This window comes from Eulemur rufifrons, chromosome 1 (assembly GCF_041146395.1).
Source record: "Eulemur rufifrons isolate Redbay chromosome 1, OSU_ERuf_1, whole genome shotgun sequence".
In the NCBI taxonomy this organism is placed as follows: domain Eukaryota; kingdom Metazoa; phylum Chordata; class Mammalia; order Primates; family Lemuridae; genus Eulemur; species Eulemur rufifrons.
The window spans coordinates 59,338,103-59,359,476 of NC_090983.1; the positions used below are offsets into that span (position 1 = coordinate 59,338,103).

The window sequence follows — 21,374 nt, forward strand, 5'->3', positions numbered from 1 at the left end:
AGGGTCTAAGAGCCAGGACATAAATTTGGGTTTCTTACGGTTTACACTGCGACTCTTCCTACTACATTATGATGGTCCTTATTAACTAAGTGATGCGGTGTTTTGCCCTTTACTTCTTTAAAATGAACATTAGAATATAAATATTATTACATCTATGTAAATCAGATCAAATAAGATAGTTTACAGGTGGACACTTTCTTTTTTTTTTTTTTTTTTTTTTGAGACAGAGTCTCACTGTGTTGCCCAGGCTAGAGTGAGTGCCGTGGCGTCAGCCTAGCTCACAGCAACCTCAAACTCCTGAGCTCAAGGGATCCTCCTGCCTCAGCCTCCCGAGTAGCTGGGACTACAGGCATGCACCACCATGCCCGGCTAATTTTTTTTTTCTATATATATTTTTAGCTGTCCATATAATTTCTTTCTATTTTTAGTAGAGATGGGGTCTCGCTCTTGCTCAGGCTGGTCTCGAACTCCTGAGCTCAAATGATCCGCCCACCTCGGCCTCCCAGAGTGCTAGGATTACAGGCGTGAGCCACCACGCCCGGCCTACACTTTCTATTTTAAGTTTTATTCATAGAAAGGAAAAATCTTACAGAAATATGCTATTGGGTTGCATTATGGAAGTTCATTTATAAGGCATTTGTTAGGAATTCAGAATATATTCCGGTGTAAGGAATATGTAGTGTTTCCACAACTGAACCACAGAAGCTCATTTAGCCCTTAATGTACATGAGGTAGCATAAAATAATACTATAGAACCATTCTGTTTAACTTATTTAGTATTTAATGGATATCAACATTATGTTTCAAACATTGTGCTATATATTACAAACTAAACAGACTTGATCGTTACCTCCCGGAGATTACCATGTTACCATGATGACAAATATTAAACAATTAAGTAAAAGTGAGTGCTTCCACAGAAAAGAACAGGTTTCCAAGAAAACATTTTAGCTGGAAGACGTAGGAGTAAATACAGTGTTCTGAGGGAAGAGACAGGGAAATAAAAAGGGTCAAAAGGTAAACATTCTTACCTTCTAACCCCTGCTTCACTCCAAGGATTGTTACTGATTCCTTTAAAGAGAAGAGTTATAGAAATACGATTTTTTTTCCACCAGAAAAATACACTGAATGCATCTCTCTCTGCTGTCCCTGTGGCATCCAGGTTAGAAATTTTTCATTCCTCTCCATTTTCTCCTTTTCTCCTATACATGCATTTGTGTATCACAACCTGCTCTGTAGTCCATGAAGCTTCAAACGCCTGTGGGCAAAAGGTTAACAACTATTCCCTTTCCCATTCTCCTTCAGTTGATTTCTTAGCTCTGCTTCCTTGGAAACAGATAAAGATGATATGTGTCAATTATATTACTAGGCCTCATTGCTTATGTTAGCAATGACTCCTGAGATATAGAGGATCACCAGTAAACAAACAACACAGTGACAAATATTGCAGATAAGATCCACTTATGGATGCTAAAATTTATGGACAAAAGTTCAAGGAGAAACTGGTTTTACATGTCTCAAGTTATCTTCCCCAAGATACTTACTTACTAACAACAAAGAGAAAGCTGGTGACTTGATAGTGGAGAAACTTGGCAATCCTCAACTAACCAAGTTGTCAAGGTAAATATCTGCAGTAATAAGACATATGGACATGATGAACCACTTTATATAATACACTGAGAAGGATACATCTTTTTTGCAATATTCCAACCAAAAATGCATAATCTTACTCCAAACATGAATAATTGGACAAACCCAAATTGAGGGACATTCTACAAAATAACTGAACACTATTCTTAAAAAGTATCAAAGTCATGAAAGAAAAGAAATACCTGAAGAACTCTTACCAACAAAAAGACACTAAGGAGATATAACAACTAAATGTAATGGAAGAGTTGGTGAAATTTAACTAAGATTGGCAATTCAGATAATAATATTGTATTGATAATTATACTATGGCTATATAATTGCTAACATGGGAAATGAGGTGGGGGTGTGAGGGAATTTTTTGTACTGTAATTACTCCTTTTCTGTATGTCTAAAATTAGCTGAAAATCAGAAGTATAAAAATGAAATTTATGTAGAGAGGAGCAGGCAACAAATGGTGTAAGTATAGTGCCATTTGTACACATGTGCATTAGACAGGTTGTAATAGTAGCATCAAGTTTGATTTGAATATAAGGAATACTGAAACAAAAAGAAAAAATGAGCCCTGGTTGATAGACCCTGCCTGGACTAGGAGAGCTATAAATGCTTGATGGTGTCATCTTACTTTGGAACTCCTATAATGCAGTGACTCTTTAAGTGGGCACACCCCTTTCATAGAGAGTTGTTACAATTGATATTGGCTCATGTGAGACATGCAGTTTTTAAACAGGGTGACTCCCACACCTGCTGAATGTGGACCTTATCTCCTTGTATTTGGATGGAGGTGCTTTACTGCAAAATTTCTGAAAAGACTCTCAGAGAAGGAGAATGCTCGGCCCTACTATTATATTGGCCAGCAAGCTCTGGTTCCTTGCTTGTATCCTTGGTAGAGTGATGCCAAGTACTTCATAGACCTCATTTTCCACATTCAAGGAGGGAAAAGACTTCTTTAGCTCAAATTTCAATCACTACTTTTGAGGTCAAGTGACTATTTTTCAGATAATTTAGAAGACATGCTTTAATCACTTAGCAATACTGCCATGTCCAAAATTAGCTTGTTCCAGTCATAACACATTTCCCACAAGTAGGGGTTAAAAGTAATTTCTCATATTAAACAAGGATATTGGTTGCAAGCAAGAGAAAAAAACACTAGCTGTCTCAAGCCCAATGGAGATTTATTGGAAGGTACTGGATTCTCCCATAGCTGCACACAAACTCCAGCACAAAGGAATTTTAACCAGACCTTCCTTCATCCTGGCTTCTCTTATTCCAGGTTCAAAGTAAAGGGTAAAAGAATCCATGTGGGTAAGATTAGGAGATGTGGCCTCACCACAGTAACAGGTGAAAGGAAAGATAGTTCACTTTAGATTTCCCCAGAGTCAGGGCTCTCAGTCCCATCACTGCTGTACACAATGGGAAATTCCCGTTCACCTCAGATAAGAAGGAAGATTGGGGATTGGATAGGAAAAGAAAAACAAACATATATATATATATATATATATATATATACACAGATAGAGAGAGAGAGAGAGAAAGGAGGGTGTACATACGGACATACACACATATGCATACCCACATCTATAATTTGTTTTTGGATTTTAAAAAATTAAGTTAATATCTGATTATCTGAGATTAGTCAGGGGGTGCAATCAGACATATAGTGATTGAATGGTTAAACGGATATACCTTAACTACTTGCAGCAAAGGAAGACATTTTGCCTCACTCAAATAGTATAACTTTCAAATAGTTTCATCTTACATTTGAATTTAGGTGCCATCTAGTGGCAAAAGATAGCGTTCCCTGCCCCACCAAGATAACAGACAATTTGTGGTGCTTTTCTAACTTGTAATTGTAATCATTATTGTTTTCATTCTATAGTTCATAGAATTCCCAAGGATTTAGACTCAACTGTGCCTATTTCCTAATTTGATAAGTGAACTATGAAGTGGGGGGGCGGCAATATATGTAATCTAAACTTTTGTATCCCCATAATATGTTGAAATAAAAAAAAAGACCAAAATTAAGGTAACAAAAAGAGAAATTAAAAAAAGGAATAAAATGAGTACAAAAGGTAATGCCCTAAATGGTAGATTATATTAAAAAGGAGTGGTTAAAATTAAGGGCCTAGCATTTTGTTTTACTTACCATCAAATTCCCAGATCTTACCCAGTATCTGACATAAATTCGTGTTCATACTCTCTTGGTTCTCCAAGAAACTAAAAAGAAATAAAAGGTGTAAAATAAAATTGTCATTATTTTAGAAGATATTTTCATATATGCAGAAAAAAATTTATAAACTATTAGGAGAATTAAATAATATTATTAGATATAAAATGGAAGAATAAATTGTTGTGTATAAGTAAATCAAACAAGTAAAGAAAAATGGAGAAAACTAATCTCAATTTACCCACTAAATCTTTGTGGGAAGAGAGATAAGGAAGGTTATATCAAGCAGAACTTTAAGATCATTAAAATAAGACAAATTAAAGATATCTATTCAATGAAGAAAAGATAGAATTGGGAAAGTTAATAATGAAATGACTGAAAAATGCCAGTATTGGTGAGGCTGTGGAGATATAAGAAACTTCATGTACTTCAAGTGGGAGAATAGAAAGTGCAGCCATTCTGGAGAGGAACATGGCACTGTGTAGACCAATTAAGTATATATGTACCCCAATAGCAAGCAATTATGCTCCCAGGTAAAGATTGCCGAGGAATTCTTACACAGCTGCATAAACAGGGACACACACAACGTTAGTTGTGGTGGTGACAGAGGTGAGTTTACTGAAAAAGTAATAAAGGTGAAGTCAAGAGAAGGCTTAGCAATGTGTTCACATGGGTATATGTTTTACTGTAAGATTTACAAAAGCAAGGTGTTTTAGCTATTAATAGTACCATAATTTCCCTCCTGTCAAGTAGTATTGGAGTAGCCATGGACCTATTTGGTTTGCACCAAAGAGGAGATGAGTTGGAGATACGTGTAATTCAAGTGCAGTGGGATACATTCATGTCATTTTCAGCCACTTCTATGTATATTTATCATGGGCACAGTTGTAAAATCATTAATAAATATGTGGAACAGGTGCCATGTTCAGCTCTTTCCTTTAATCTTGCTAGAAAAAATAACTTCCTCCCCAGTATGTGAAACTGCAATTACTTAGGTATTTTACAATAATTACCTATGTTTTTTCTTGGCTGCATTTAATTGATGAGGTATTTTAAACACAAAAATGCCAATTTGGAGTTTTCTTTTATGTTCTCTATTATAAAGCCATTGGATTTTGTGGTCTTTGTGATCCCTGACAATCCAGAATATTAGAGGGAGTGAAAATATTCTTCTAGAGTGAAGGAATTCTGTGTTTTTATCGCAGTACTGGTTACATGGTTTGTTTCATTTGTGAAGAATTCATTGAACTACATATTTAGGACATACGTATTTTTCTATAAGTATATTGCACTTGATGAAAAGTTAAAAAGGTGAATGTTAAATAAAAAACCTTTTTTAGAAAACTCCAACTGAGAGAATTAATCACTGTACTAAAATATACACTAAAGGAAGTTCTTCAGGCATAAGAAAAAGATCCTAAATAGAAGACTAGAAACGAAGAACATCAGAATGGGTGAGTGTCTGTTTACATATAAGGAAACATTGACTCTACAAAAGTGAAAAAGAGGACACAAAGCAATGCTGATCGTGTTTTTTGGATATTAAAATTATATAGGATAAAATGCATGAATGAATTTCAATTTGTATATTTTCTTGAATTCTTTATCATTGTTTGTTTATACAAACTAGATTTCCTTTACTTATTTTGCCTTGGAATTATTTCTGTTTACAACATTTGAATGGTTTTATTACTAAAGTAATTGCTCTCAGGTTTACAAAAAAGTCAATGGAATTTTTTCTCTATTCTATAGAAAATAGTGTATGTGGATTTCCTTAATGTATATCATAGTATAAAAATTACTTTTTTTGAACATTTTTGAAATACCCCTTAATAACTGAAAAGTAATTAGAAAATAATCTTAAATGACCAGCCATCAAATTGATTATTTTCATAATTATGTGTATTAAAATTAATTTTTAAATGCCATCAGAAGAGACTGCTATCAGAAGTAAGAGAATATGCTTTGGGAATTTTTCTTTATTAAACTATGAAAGACTAAAGCAAGAATGCCTAAATATTATCAGTTTCTTACTGTTCATACTATGAAAACAAAATGAAGATAATCTTGATTTTAAGATTTATCCTCCCATCAAGTTATACAAATAATTGTTACACATGAGAAATAATATGATGTTGATATCCCATTAATATGTTAACTCCATTTTATTTACTTCAACAAATATTTTTAAATAAATTTTATTGTGTATATTTAAGGGATACAACATGATGTTATGGGATACATATAGATAGTAAAAAGATTATTATACTAAAGGAAATTTACATATCTGTCATCTCACATAGTTACCCATTTTTTGGTGGTGGTGTTTTTGGGGTAAGAGCAACAAATATTTTTAAAGTGACTGCTAAATGCCAGATGCAAGGCCACCTGCTAGGGACACAATACAAACAAGGCAGTCTTGGTCCTTGTCCTCTGGGACCTACAGTCTACTGGGGAATACGGGCAGATAAACAATTACAATATACCTATCATACGGGAGCCATGAGAACACACGGGAAAGGCACCTGGGCTGGACTTAGGAAGAAAAGATTTTGGCCAGGGAAGGAAGATGAGTAGAAGAAGTTAGCTGGTCTGTACTGTGACTTGAATCCCCTATAATCCCTCCCTCTTGTGACATTTCATGTATAAGATAGTATTTGCTGCAGTCCAGGAGCTGTTTTCATCATTTTTAGTTTTGCCCCAGTCTGATTGTCCTCAGCTCTTCCTAACAAGAAATCACCTAAATCCCTAAATATAATGGGTTACCTCCATTAATTTTCCTGAGCCTAGACTTGGAAAAGAGTAAGATAAAGCATCATAGATAGAATGATTGGCAATTTAAAAATTTGTATAATTTCCAAAAATGATAAGCTCGTACTCAGGGTGTGTTGTAGGGTCTGCCCAGATTAGAGCTGCCTTTCTCTATGGAGTGGAGCATGTTGTGTTTATTTAGATCAAAACAGGCAGAAATTCTCAAGATAGCAAATTAAAATATTAGTCAAGAGGTTTTGCAGATCTTTTATTGCACATTAAATGCAATGCCAGGCAACATTTGAATATATCCCATAGTGCTTCCAGCCTTCAGTTTGAAGTTGACAATCTTCTGTTGTCTGAATGGTCCCAGGCTCTAATACTCAGTAGGATACCATTTAAGCAAGGTAGAGACTTTCCAAACAGTAACGATTTATGTATGAGTTCTCCTTATGTTTATTTTAGCACTACCGTGTAGCCACAAACCTATCTTTCAGAAAAGCATATGATAACTCTGGCATACTTTGGTAAAGAATAATCATTAAAGTGGTTAGTCTAATATAATCCCCCCAAAAGGTTACAAGACGGTGCCAGGACCTTAGCTCCTATTTGGCAGTTTCTCTAAGGTTGTCTCAAAAGTAAGATGAAATATATCAAAGCTTACCCATAATTGTTCCAGTTTCTGCTTGCTATCTTGGTATTCTATGTGGTGTAGTATTTATTCTTGAGAAAAAATCCTGGATTGAAATATAAATGCTGTGGACATCCTGCCAAGGATGGAATCAAATTTAAAAGTTTAACCCTGACAGCTAGGGAAGAGCTGTCAATTTCCTTCCTCCAAAGATTATCAGGTGTCTATACCAGTCAAATGAGAAACTAGATAAATTATTGAGATATCTGTATATTACAGTTCAGGGAGAAGATAGAAATGGACTCGAACTGGTTTAATTATTTTCTACAAATTATATTCTACAAATTTGTCCTTTAGCATCTTTTACTTTTTTATCTAATTTGTAGAGCTATTCAATGACTAAACAGCACTTCCTGTTGTCTTTGACTATTTCATATTTATCTTGTTTGTTACTGACATACTGAATTTTTATAATCTTGATATTCCACTTATGTACTGAGGCTGGGTATAGGAGGAGCCCCAATACTTGCTTTGGTGCCAAGATGTAGAGCAGAACTTCCAGATCCATCTGGAAGAGAGCTCAATATCATAAGAATTCATATTGGAAAAGAACTTTGCATCTCTCATCTCTCCTGATGGTGTCTTTCTCTTTGATCATGGGATTGTGTATGTTACAAATAGAAGAGTTGTGAAAAGCATGTCACTGAACATAGGAGATGATTTTACAATTCCATGGTGACAAAAGGGGCTTTTTTACAGCTATAAGCCATGGTTAAGTTTATCCCTGACAGCCAGCATGCAGTTGTCTGTTGTCTTGCTCTGATGATGTTATCAGGTGTTCAGATGGCAGTAAAATGAGAATTTCTAAGTCAAATAGGTTTTTCTCATCTCTATGTTACCCCATACACAGAAACCAAAAGAGAACCTTTTGTACCTTAACAGTATCATTAAGATGAATATGTAGAAAAGCTTTAATTTGTTAAATAGTATGCTTAACATTATCAAGTGGGTTAAACTGTATTTACTCTAAAAGAAAATACAGAAAATCCCTTACCAATGTATATTTTAGCCTCCTGAATCATAATGCCTTTCGCAAGTATACTTAGGACTCAGACAGTGTGACTCCAGTCTAGTTCTATGTTTATAAGTTGCAAGCTCGTTCCCGACCCAAGAGAGTGCATTTGTGGAAAATTATCCTCCCAAACATAATGACTTAAAAAAATTGATCCACACTTCTACCGGATCTCTTTTTGATCACAGCAATGTTATTTTGTACTCCATAAATTATAATTTTAACATATTAATAATTATAACCCATTTTAATTAAAAGTAGTTTAAGTTTACAAGTCTATTATCACTTAGGTATGTTATAGATATTAATAATGTAGATAATGGCAACATATTTATTTCATAAATTTAAATTTACTGATATAGTCTTACCTTTATATTAGTGTAATTCTAAATCTGTGATTTCACTTTGTTTAAATAAACTTCTAACTTGACATTGATTTATGGAAAAATTGTGCAGATATTAAGGAGAGTTCCCATATAACCCACACCCAATGTCCCCTATTATTAACAATTTGTATTAATATAATACATTTGTCACAAGTAATTAAACTATATAATACATTATTATTAACTAATACCCTACTCTATTTAGATTCCCTTAGCTTTTCCCTAATTTCCTTTTATTTTTCAAGATACTATTCAAGATACCACATTATATTTAAACATCAATGTCTCCTTGGGCATCTTTACACTGTGGCAATTTCTCAGGCTTTCCTTGCTTTTGGTGATTTTGACAATTTGGTCAGATATTGTAGAATGTACCTGAATTGGCATTTGTCTGATGTTTTTCTCATGATTAGATCAAGATTATGCGTTTTGGGGAGGAAACCACATAAGTAAGATACTATTCTCATCACATCATATCAATGGTCCATATTATCAACATGAGTTATTGTTGATGTTAACTATGATTTATTTTAAGATATTTTTTAAGTGCTCATGTTCTGATTCCATGGTGCCTGGGGAATGCTTAAAATGAATGGTAGGCCAGTCAAAATTTTACCTGTAGGAAAAACATTACTGTTGCCAGAGAAGTAACATTTTCAAAGCAGTTTTTCATTTGACAACAGTGAGCAAAATTTTAAAAATCTTGTTTTACTTATCTTTACATTTGTCCACTGTCTTAAATAATTTAGATCTGATCCAATTTTATACAGATTTTGGCATATTTTCAAAATGGTTGATTGTAGCAATTTTAATTTTATATAAGTAGAATTTAAGTTATGTACAGATAAGCTGAGTGATGGAATGCAAAACAGAGCCTGAAATTATGGTACAGTTTTGAGCATGTAACTATTCTCCTGCTCTTTGAAATAAAAAAAAATCATGTCTTAGTCCCTCTAATCATAATTTAAAAAACAAGAAATTCAGACATTACTTGCTTTCTACAAGAAATGTTAAAAGTTGTCAAAATGAAACTTATTGTTTAAAGGAATTCCATGGGAAATATTTTTAAGAGAATAATAATTACACATTTAAATATAGGTCTCATATATAAGAAAAAGTATGCTGATAATAGTCATTACAAAAGTACAACATATTGCAAAATTGTATGGACATAGTGTGCACATATCCTACCTGAGCCACTCTGACACTAATAGATCATTTGGGAACAGCAATTTAGAATTCCAATATTTGCTACCTGCTTTGTAGCCTAGACGGTAACAGAGGCCACTGAGACCTTTCCCAGCCTAAGATAATGGTCACGGCCCACATTTTTCCCTTTTAGTCATTAGGTAAGAGCTGGTGTTGGGGTTCACTTTAGTGATTGTAAGCAATTCACAATTTTTACTATAAACATCTAGGGGAGCCCACTCCCCATTCCATCCCATAGGTTTTCCCTGTGTGAAGGGTTTTCGTAGAACCCTGGAGACTAAAGGAAGTTCCCCAAAGCAGTTTCCTGATGGCTGCTCCTGATATCTGACTCCAAGAATACAATAATACAGTTTGCACAACAGTATGTTCAGGAACATACCAGGTACCCAGAGTCCCTAAAATACTCAAGAGACTGTGATATTTCTTTGCTTGAAGGAAGGTATCATTTTTGCACTCTGTTCAGAGACTCTATTAATGATACTTAAATGTTTCTCGGAAGGTGAATCAAGTGTTGAAACTCATTTCCTTTAGACTCTGTTCAGAAATATTGACTCCATTTTTTAAAAAGACATCTTAATGACAGTTTTTGAGCCACACAACTTTGTCTAATTAAATATTTTTCACATCTTCCTATAAAGTTCAAAACAACAAAGGCAAAATAATGGGAATTTTCTTAATAAAGGAAATTCAGCAGCAGTCCTAAGCCTCTGAGTAATCAACATTCATCCTAGGCATACTTTTGTAGTGTCTAACATTGCATTTTACAAAGTAACTGGTAATGTTCTAAATGCCTCAATGTTTTTAGACTCAGAAAAGTTATATGACTGTGATGTCCAAGGTCACTTAGCTAGTAGGTGGTGAATCCAGTATTCAAATCCCAGGCTTGCTAGCTCCAGAACTTGCTTTTGCATCACTACTCTAAGCCAGATTTCTATTTAATAGTATATGTAGATGTGAAGCGTTTCATGTTTTAAAGCCTAATACATTCCTATAAATTGAAACATCCTGAAGTTTAATATAATTAATAGATTTTAATTATGGAAGCATGATACAAGTAACCAAAGCAAGGAGTTGAAGTTGAAGCATGAGACAAGTCAATAATCTTACAAGCTCCATTTCTATACGTTCACTGTGTGCAAAGCTCTTAAAGAGCTTTACACACATTTAACTGTCCCAATATAAACCATTCTTGGAAGCAGTGATTATTATCCTCATTTTTCAATCTAGGAAACTGAGGCTTACAGAGATTAAGTCAGCTGCCCAGGGTCAACACCTCTAAAATGTGGAACAGGGATTATAATAGGGAAGACCAAGATGATTACTGATCTGTGAGCTACTGAAACCAATGTGAATTTTTCTGTATTGAGTACAAAGGCACTTCATGATATATATTAACTATTCTTGAAGGATTTTATCCATTTTGCACTGGATACAATGGAAATTGAGCTGTATTTTAAATATGTTGTCAAAAGTAAAACCTAAGAAGAAACTGTAGAAACTCATATAACATGAATTTTTTAAAAAGTGTATACATTCCTAAATAGTACTTCATAAAATAGTCCCTACCTTTAGTTCTTAGGCTGGTAAAATAAATTGTGTTTCTTTTAATACTTTTGTCTGTTTTTGGAATGTTGTCATAGGTTCCTGAACATTAGAAAATCATCTTTTTAAAATAAATGCTAGGAAAGACTAAGTACTCTTGGTTATTTTACAGCAACAATAATTCTTCTTTCTCCTTGCTTATTGCTTAGCAACAGATTATCTGAGGTTGCATTAGAGCTGACAGGGTGAAGGATGAGTGAGTGTGGGGGGCACTCAGAAGGCACATTGCATGCCTCAGGTGAACTTGGAGAGAATAAAGGATCCCAAAAAAAGGGCTTTCAGGGCCTAATAGGGATGAAGTAATTTCAGTAACATGAGCGATGCTTAAAATGTTGACAATTAAAAGTAAAAATGAATATGTTGAAGAACTTGCTTTCCATTGTCTTGTACTTAAGGCTGGAAATATGCTAAGGGACCAAGGGTATTTCTGTGACTCTCCCATCCTTTTTTCTCCTATCACTCTCTCCTTTTCTTTTTGGTTTGTCTGTCATCTTCCTTCTCTCTTTCAATCTTTATTTTTTCATTCCATCATTCTTTCCCCTCATTCCAACTCTTCTCTGTTTAGCTGAGCATAATACAGATTCAGAGTTCAAAATTTGTGTATTTTTATTGAATGGAATTTATGTTTATCCTTTCCATTTTTAAAATGGAGAACTTTGAACTTTTATTTTCTATTCCCTAGTCTTCTAATAAAACACAATACAAAAGCTTTTTACACTTTTTAAATTGAATTTGCTCTATCTTAATGAGTAATAAGGCCTGGTAATTATGTGTATTCATCTGATATTTATGATTTAACATATTTGTTGCTTTAAAAATGGTTTTTCATGGGAGGGTCACATCAATATTTTTATATTTTCTTAAAGTAAACAGACTTAGGCTCTTCCCTAAAAATTTTATTTCAGCATTATTTGGGTAAGCAGTGGCATCTGTATTTTTTCAAGTTACATAGATGATACTTTCATACACCCTGGTCTAGAGCCACAATGGAGTATACCTTCATTCTGACTGCTTTTGGGCAGCCATAATGACAAGTGATACTTAGCTGCCTTTTTGCTATTACCTAACATAAGCAAAAGAGCTTTTGAACCAGTAATATTTAGGAAAATAGCAGGGAATAAGACGTGTTAATTCCATACTGTAACTTCCTGGTATTAAGCATAATGTAATTCCCGGATCTCAAAGGGAGTTATGGAAGAATTGGTGTCAGATGATCCGAAGTTCCATACCTTTGAAAAACGATGCATTCAACAAGCCAGTCATAGGTAGCACCTGATGAAGTGTTTGGTTTTCCTCCAAGCAGACAAAGAAGAAGACACAATCTTTACCCTGTTGAGAGTCTGCACTGGGTCACATGATCCCTTGAAAGAAATATATTAGTAAAATAAATTACAAATTGTCTCCAGTTTATCCCAAATAGATTAAAATAATAGGTTTAAATATATGGTGTTTGAAAGCTAAGGGGCAGTCACTATTTTGCAAGTCTGATAAAGACAACAGAACAGTTTCTATGTAAGCATGTGTTTGTTGGTATTTTTGGTTCAAGGGAGAAGTGCAATATCTTTTGTTTTTTAATTTTCAGTCTTTGTTTCTTATAGTAATAGCTATTATAAAATTAACAAGTGCATATGGTAATAAATCCAAACAGTTTTTGCCTCATCCTTCTAGTCATTCTCTAAGGAGTAACCAGTACTTCCCTAACTAAAAGAAAACTTTTGGTTTTTCTACTGTTTCCTTCTTATCCCTAAATATAATAATATGCTTATGTTTTGTTTTCATTTAATCAACTTTAAATGGTATTTTCTAACTTTGTAATTTGAAAGATAAGGAATTTATTTTACTTACTCAAACCTTTCTCTTTCTACTCCATTCTCAAATTCCAAGCAATTATGTTTTTATTTCTAGTAAATTCTATCAGTTGGGTTTATACCTTTAAATAGCAAATACCTGAACCTCTATTTCTTGTTACTTCAGCATTAGCCAGGATTTATTGACTCCCTTCAGTGTAAGATAAGGAAATCAGCTCTCCTACTTTTTCCTCACCTCTTGTCCCCCTTCACCTCTCAATTTATGCCAGCAGTGCCATTGCTTTTACATTGACAAGCCTTAACACATACATATATGTAAGTATATATATATGTATATACTGTTCTATAACTGTACTTTTATTTTGTTTATGGTTTAGTAATTAGCGTATTTGGAAAATGATAAACAGATACAATTTAACATTATTGTAATTATGTAAATATTTTCCATTTTAAAATAAGTAATGCAGTTTCATCCAAAGTAGGAAATTAAACCTCTCGTTTAACTTCTGCTACTTGAAGAACACATCAAGCTCAAAAGGAACCTTCTTCTTTAATTATACCACATGGTCAAACTCATGCCATATTTTGATTTGTTTCCTGTTTGGACAATTACTATATTGTATGGCTATTTATACTATTTGAAGAAACAAAGTCCCTTTCCTTTTATCCACACTATTTGCAAAATAGTCTAATTTGAACTATTTCTTGTATTCTATCAGCTTTTAGAAGTACTTTTTTTAATCTTTCTAAATCCAAAGTAACCTTTTGAAGAAAAGATAAAAAGAAATTAAATTTTCAGACTTTTTATACATAAAATATGATTTGTTTGCCATCATACTTGATAATAGGTCATCTAATAGAATTTGATTCAACATATTTTCTGTCCTCACGTTGAGAGCACTGATTGTGTTCTAGCATCAAGTATGGCTAAGGGAATTTAATGGCAATCTGATTCTCATTCCTTTGTAGTTACCTTCTTATTTTTGGAAGCTTTTAAAATATTGTTTTTGTTATTGATGTTCTAAATTTTCCCTAGAATGGACCTTTTTAGTTGACTTTTTTGTACTTTTGACCCGATGACTCTTAATGAATTTTCTGCTACTATTGCTTTTATTATTTCCTCCCTTCCATTTGTTGCTTCCTCTTTTGGGAATGCAAATGAGATTGATGTTGGACTCCCTGGATTGTCCCATATCTCCTAAGTTTCATTTTGAGTTTTCCTTTCTACTTTTTCTACTTTTTAGGAGAATTTTTTTGACACAAATATAAAATATAGAACATCAAAAATTTTTACATATATATGTACCCATGTAACCGTCACATGGATCAAGGTATAGAACATTTCTAGCACTGAGAATGCTGTGCCCCTTTCTAAGTGCTCTTGAAAGGTAACTACAATTCGACCTCTACTCCTTTTCAGCAAACATTCTACTGAAATTTTTATTTTGACAACCGTACCCTTAATCGATGTTGTTCTTGGTAACCTATTCTTTCCTATAATGGATTCTCTCCCTCCTCAAATTTCTCTAGGAATACTAATTTTATCCTCTTATTATTGCCTTATTTTTGCTAAGTATTTTCTTTTTAAAAGTTTGGTTTGTTCATCTTAATCCCTCAGTGTTGGTAGTCCTTGGTTACCAATTTATCCTTTATTATCTATTAATATTTATGGATAAAAGACGAGGTTGTTATTGCCCCAGGTTGCTTCTGTCCTTATGTAGATCTGTTTCCCAAACAAATCTTCCCTTGAAAGGGAGAGATGACTGCAAGCTCTGTGTACATACATGTCTGGCATGTTGATATGCAGGCTATATTTTAGGATGTATGAGTAAGGAGCAGGCAAGAGAGCCTCATTTTTCCCTCAACTCCACGCTGATTCTAGCTAAAATAGAAATGGACACCCTGGGTGTCCTAACTCAATTAATTCAGAGTTTAGTATTTTAATATTTTGGTTATAGCTTGGGGATAAACCACTTTGTTTCATACTTAAATATAGAGGAAGAAGTAGGGAAATGTGACCTGAAACATTCTTAAATAGACCATCCTTGGATTAATCAACTTGATTTTTTTTTTTTTTTTTTTTTTGAGACAGAGTGTCGCTTTGTTACCCTGGCTAGAGTGAGTGCCGTGGCGTCAGCCTAGCTCACAGTAACCTCAAACTCCTGGGCTTAAGTGATCCTACTGCCTCAGCCTCCCGAGTAGCTGGGACTACAGGCATGCATCACCATGCCTGGCTAATTTTTCTATATATATTTTAACTGTCCATATAATTTCTTTCTATTTTTAGTAGAGACGGGAGAGGGTCTCACTCTTGCTCAGGCTGGTCTCGAACTCCTGACCTCAAGTGATCCACCCGCCTCGGCCTCCCAGAGTGCTAGGATTACAGGCGTGAGCCACCTCGCCCGGCCCTAATCAGCTTGATTTCTTATCTACTTCCCTTAGGTACCATAGAAATCTATGACTTCCCTACAGGAAAGAAATACTTCTTTTTCTGTTCTAACCTTTTCAAATCAGAGTTCTAGGCTGTGGCTTCTGCTTTGATCTTCTCACTAGGGTGTTTCTGTCTGCTAACTGTTCTTCACATCTAGGAAGACTCTTTAGTATCTTTCTCTGGTTTTCAGTGATGTCATGAAACTATTCCCTACTGTATATCTTTGTGTTTATGGAAATTTGGAAGCCAGAGGGTGATAAACTCATATGATGAAACCATTGTCATTAATTGAAAGATGACATTTTTTTTTTTTGACTGGAAAGATACATGAAGAAAAAATAGGTAGATGCTAAATATTAATAGATAAATGATAGATAAATGGACATAGATATACATGGATACATACATACATGCATAACTACATAATAAGAAAGGAGTTCAGAATAAATATCTCTATATCTATTTTAACTGTAGGAAATCCTAGATACAAGAATAACACATACAACAGTAGTTGCCTAAGTATTCTCAAATATGAGATTAATGGTAAGTGGTCAAGATAGACATGAGAACACAATGATATTGCCTTTGTGTGCAATAATATGATCTCATTCTAAAGAAGGTACAATTATAGAAATGTTAATAAGTGGAAATATGGTAATATATTTTCCAAAATTGCAAGTTAAATAAGACAAGAACAAGTATTGATTGATTTCATTAAATATATAAAATCAGGTCAAATAACTTTAAGTTCTTCTTTTCAAAGTATATTTGATTTCTTCTGGATATAAAAACATGATATTTTCATTGTAAAAATTTGAAAAATAAAAGCATAAAGAAATTAATGAAAATAATCCATCATCTTTCAGCTATGGATATCCTTTTTTAAATATATTGTGTACTTAATTTCAGAAAAATTGAGATTAATATATGTGTGTGTATAACCTCCATTCCATTAATTATCCATTATAACATTTTTATAATTAATTAAATAGTCTTTGAAAGCCCTCTTTACGGGCTGCTCAGTATTTCATTATATGTTCATTTTTCATTTAATGAAACCTTGAATGTTAGACTTTTGGATTGACTACAATTTTTTTAATATTATACAAACATTGCAGTAAACATCTTTATAAATGTTGGAGGACATCTGAGATTATTATCCTTAGATAAATTTCTACAGGGGAAATTATTTGGCAATAAAAATGAATCCACGTATCTAAGCCTTTTGATAGACATTGCAAAATTATCCTCAAAAAGTTTGTACTCCTCATTTATTCCTGTCATCCAGACAGGGGACAGAGATTTCCCCTATACCATCTCTAATATCACTATTAATTTTGTTAAAATCCTTGCTAATTTAATAGACTAGATTTGATTTCCCATATTTATTTTATTTTGTATTTCTTTGATTACTAGTAAGGATTGAATGGTTTACCAGTATTTATTAATATTATATTTTTAATAATTATGTTCTTTGCTAAATTTTACATTGAGATCTCTTATCATTTTAATGTCTTTAGTCATTAAAGATAAAGCTTCCTTCCTCTATCATTTGTATTGTAAGGCTATAGCTGCCTGAGATAGTGTTATTCCTCCAATGGATCTGGACAAAGTAAATTGAAAACCTTCTGAAAAGGATTTGCCATTCTAGATACCATTAAGAACATTTGTGATTCATGAGAGGAGGTCAAAATATCAACATTAAAAGAAATTTGGAATAAGTCGATTCCAACCCTCATGGATGCCTTTGAGGGATTCAAAATTTCATTGGAGGAAGTAACAGCAAGTGTGGTAGAAATAAAAAGAGAACTAGAAGTGAAGCCTGAAGCTATGACTGAATTGCTATAATCTCAATGACAAAATCTGAATGGATGAGGAGTTGCTTCTTATGGATTAGCAAAGAAAGTAGTTTCCTGAGATGGAATCTACTCCTGATGTAGATGCTGTGAACATTGTTGAAATGACAGCAAAGGATCTTGATATGTTGCCCAGGCTGGTCTCAAACTCCTGGACTCAGGTAACCCTCCTACCAGAGCCTCCTGAGTAGTTGGGATTTCAGGTACATGCCACCTCATCTGGCCTATGAGGATTTTTAAAAGAGAAAAATTGAGTTGAATTGCTCCAAAGGTGAATACAGATGAATAGTAAAGAGAATTTAGAAAAATTTCTTCATGAAATTATCAGTTTTTTTTAATTTTAAAACTCTCAAGTGTTAAGTTAAATTTTTGAATATAAAAATGGTTAGATGGCATGGAAAATAAGTCCTGTCCATTGCCTGACACATAGTAGTCACTTAAGAAATTGATAAAATTCTATGAACATATTACCTCTTGTTGTTGAAGCTAAAAATATTTGTTGTTGTTTAATGCAATTTCCCCGACAGGCAGACATGTAAGTCTTTATTTCTTTGTTTCCACCCAGGCCTCTTATGTAAGGAGCTGAAGGGGAAATAAAATATACAGGATGAAAAGATGGCAATGTTGCCTCCCCCAGGACCTCAGAGCTTTGTCCACTTCACCAAACAGTCTCTTGCCCTCATTGAACAACGCATTGCTGAAGGAAAAGCAAAGGAACCCAAAGAAGAAAAGAAAGATGATGAAGAAGGCCCGAAGCCAAGCAGCGACTTGGAGGCTGGCAAACAGCTGCCCTTCATCTATGGCGACATTCCTCCAGGCATGGTGTCAGAGCCCCTGGAGGACCTGGACCCCTACTACGCAGACAAAAAAGTGAGTTTATTTTGACTTCAGTGGTGGGTTTCTACTGGCTTCCTTCTGTACTAAAGATATTTTAAGTTAAGATTAGTGGAATGTGGTGAATAGAATGTTAAATTAAATACATAATAGGGCATTCAGAATATGTACTTTTTCTTATTTTTCGTTAAAACTGGTTCTAACATTGGCATCCTACTTTTAAGTTCTTTTTTATCAGTATAATGTTTTATCTCTCTAGACACAACACACTGATCCCCAAATCACTTGGATTCATATTCATACCTGTTTTCCTGCTTATAACTAATGCATGTGCATGTTACACCCACAAATTACTCAAAGGTTTTTAATGCAAATGAAAATTGATAATTTAAATTTTAAAATACCAAACTAAGTCTTTTTTTGTTTTAAGTATGACCTAACTTGATCTTGCCAAGGCAAGGTAGTAATGTTGTGGTTTTGGTGTTAGCTCAGCTGACCTCTGGTTCAGGAAGTCTGCCTGAACCGCCATTATCTGCCATTTGTACATCTCTGTGTGACACCTGTCAATCGTACCTTATGTTAGGGTTATTGTGTTCTGATCATTTTTCTAGGAAGTTCCTTGAATAAAAAATTCATACCTTATTTATGCTTACTCCTTTCATTGCCTCTTATGAGATGGTTGCTCGCTACACAATTGTAGAAAGAATGGAGGGATGAATTTTAAAAAGCATACTGACATTTAAGTATACTGAGATTTAAGAAAAATTAATTGTGCTCAAGGATTACATATTAATTTTTAAATTAATTTTTCAATGTAAAAGTGAATTTTATGTTAAATTGTGTTTGGACCTAACTGGTAGAGTGAAAGGGAATGGGAAAATAAAAGGACATCTGAAAATAATAGATTCTGGTTTGTTTTCTTGAGAGAACACTGCCACATAGAAGTAAAAAGCCAGATTCACAAATTTACTTCCTTAATTTGGTAGAAATGTTTATTGCCAGAAACCCACTTAAAAATTTATATAAAATGCAGATTAAACAAAACAACAACAAAAAGACTAAGTCAATGTCTTCTAGATAGCACAAGTAATGTCTCAGCCAACTGCAGAAAAGTGAGACAGGGATTTGAACTTGGTCTTTCTGATTTCCAAGCCAATGCCTTAGGTCGTTTTAATGTTTTGTTGTTGCTGCTATTTGTTTGTTTGTTCTTAGTTCTTAACTAAATACCAAAGCCATGGAGAATGACACTTATTATGCAATGGCTACAATAACATATTTTAAGAATGTTTGATTTGATTGATATTATTTTTTTAAAAAATTACCGTGGTTTGTAGCAAGCAAGTCCTTTAATTATGTCCTTTTATTTTATTTATTATTAGTATTACAACTAAAATAGGGAAATTGAGTGGGGTGATTAGGATTCCTCCAACTCTGACATTCCTTAAATTTATGAAAATACTTTTTGAAAGAAACTCATAGTTTGGAATATTTGCAACCACCCATGACAATTGCCAGGAATTAGTAACATTCTCAAGGTGTTATGGTAAAAATCAAGGGATAACTAGTTTCTATTCAGTTTGCTTAGAATGCAATGTAATGGAAGAGAAGGGAGTTGTGTTTTAAACTAATTTCAATAGCCACAGTTATTGTTACTGTTGAAGGGATATGAAAAAGAGAAGACACAGTATTTTGAAACCTCTATGTGCTCATAAATAGCTCAATTCTTAGTTTACTAAGAAGAAATGGACTTGGAATTCATTAGCCAAGGTAACGTCGATCACTGAATTGATGGCGTTGGAACCGCCTTGCTGGAGTCTGGTGGAAGTGTTTCTTTAGCACAGCACTGCCATGCGGAAAAGGTGAACTGCTGATACTGATGTGCTAAGCTGAAACTCTGGATTCTCAATTTCGTACTCTTTTCTTGTTCTTCCTGCAGACTTTCATAGTATTGAACAAAGGGAAAGCAATCTTCCGTTTCAATGCCACGCCTGCTTTGTACATGCTATCTCCTTTCAGTCCGCTAAGAAGAATATCTATTAAAATTTTAGTACACTCATATCCTTTTCAAAATGATTACTTCCCATGGTACTTTAAGGTGTAGTTTGTGCTATTTTATTCAAACATAGATTTTAGACCTTTTGCATCTTGAAAGACTCTAGTTTTAGTTTATCAATTTTCATATAATTTGGTGTCGTTCTCAGAGAAGATTGGCAATAGTAGGATCTTAGGACATATTACTTTTATTTATTACTCTTTTGTTCAAAGATACAAAAAGGTAGTGTGTAAGTTCATTTAGAATTATTTTCTCAGATAAAGTTGTTAGCATTTCAACATCCAGTATTCAAAGTTCTGTTGTGGTCTCTTGTCATTTTCCTTGATTCTAGGCTACCTTATTCAGCATGCTTATCATGTGCACTATTCTGACGAACTGCATATTTATGACCCTGTATAACCCTCCAGATTGGACCAAAAATGTAGAGTAAGTGGGTATAAGTACATTTTAATATAGCTTAAGTGTTATCATTTTCATCGTTTCCTTTCCCTGCCAGGAAATTATTGCATTTATAAAAATTATGATGTTTATCTTCCCAAGTTATGTAGCTGCTTTTATTTCAGTTCTTTTTTTTTTTTTCCTCCTCCATGGTATTAACCTGCTAGCAGTAGATTAGAATAATTAGATGCCACAGTGTTTTCTAGAAGAATGAGCTCATTACATGCCCTGCCCTGTTGCTAAACATATTACATATCTCTTATTCTTGGTTGTATTTTTGATAGGAGCAATGAAGGAATTTTCGAGGCAGATCTAATTACCTATGTTCTTGGTTATTTCCAGTTCTTCTACAGTTTCTGGAAATGTTTCTGATAGTATATTTTAATATTTTCTGGAACAACCTTTATTGTCATTTATTCTAATAGTGAGGCTGGGTCCGTAAACCAACAGCCACCCTCCAATAGACGCCTTCCTTTAGTTAATCAGAGA

General features: G+C 33.9%; 1 protein-coding gene across 5 annotated transcripts in view; it reads left to right on the plus strand.

The window, feature by feature from the left end:
- The first annotated feature begins 18,175 nt into the window (after positions 1-18,175).
- SCN9A (sodium voltage-gated channel alpha subunit 9) overlaps positions 18,176-21,374 on the plus strand; it is an 84,977-nt gene continuing 81,778 nt past the window's right edge. For 3 of the 5 annotated variants that reach the window (XM_069471845.1, XM_069471855.1, XM_069471865.1), the window contains exons 1-3: positions 18,176-18,430; positions 20,331-20,449; positions 20,784-20,873. In XM_069471845.1, coding sequence (XP_069327946.1) covers positions 18,176-18,430; positions 20,331-20,449; positions 20,784-20,873 — 464 coding nt within the window. The remainder of the gene's footprint in view (positions 18,431-20,330; positions 20,450-20,783; positions 20,874-21,374) is intronic. The other 2 variants (XM_069471838.1, XM_069471874.1) reach the window with 1 other exon arrangement.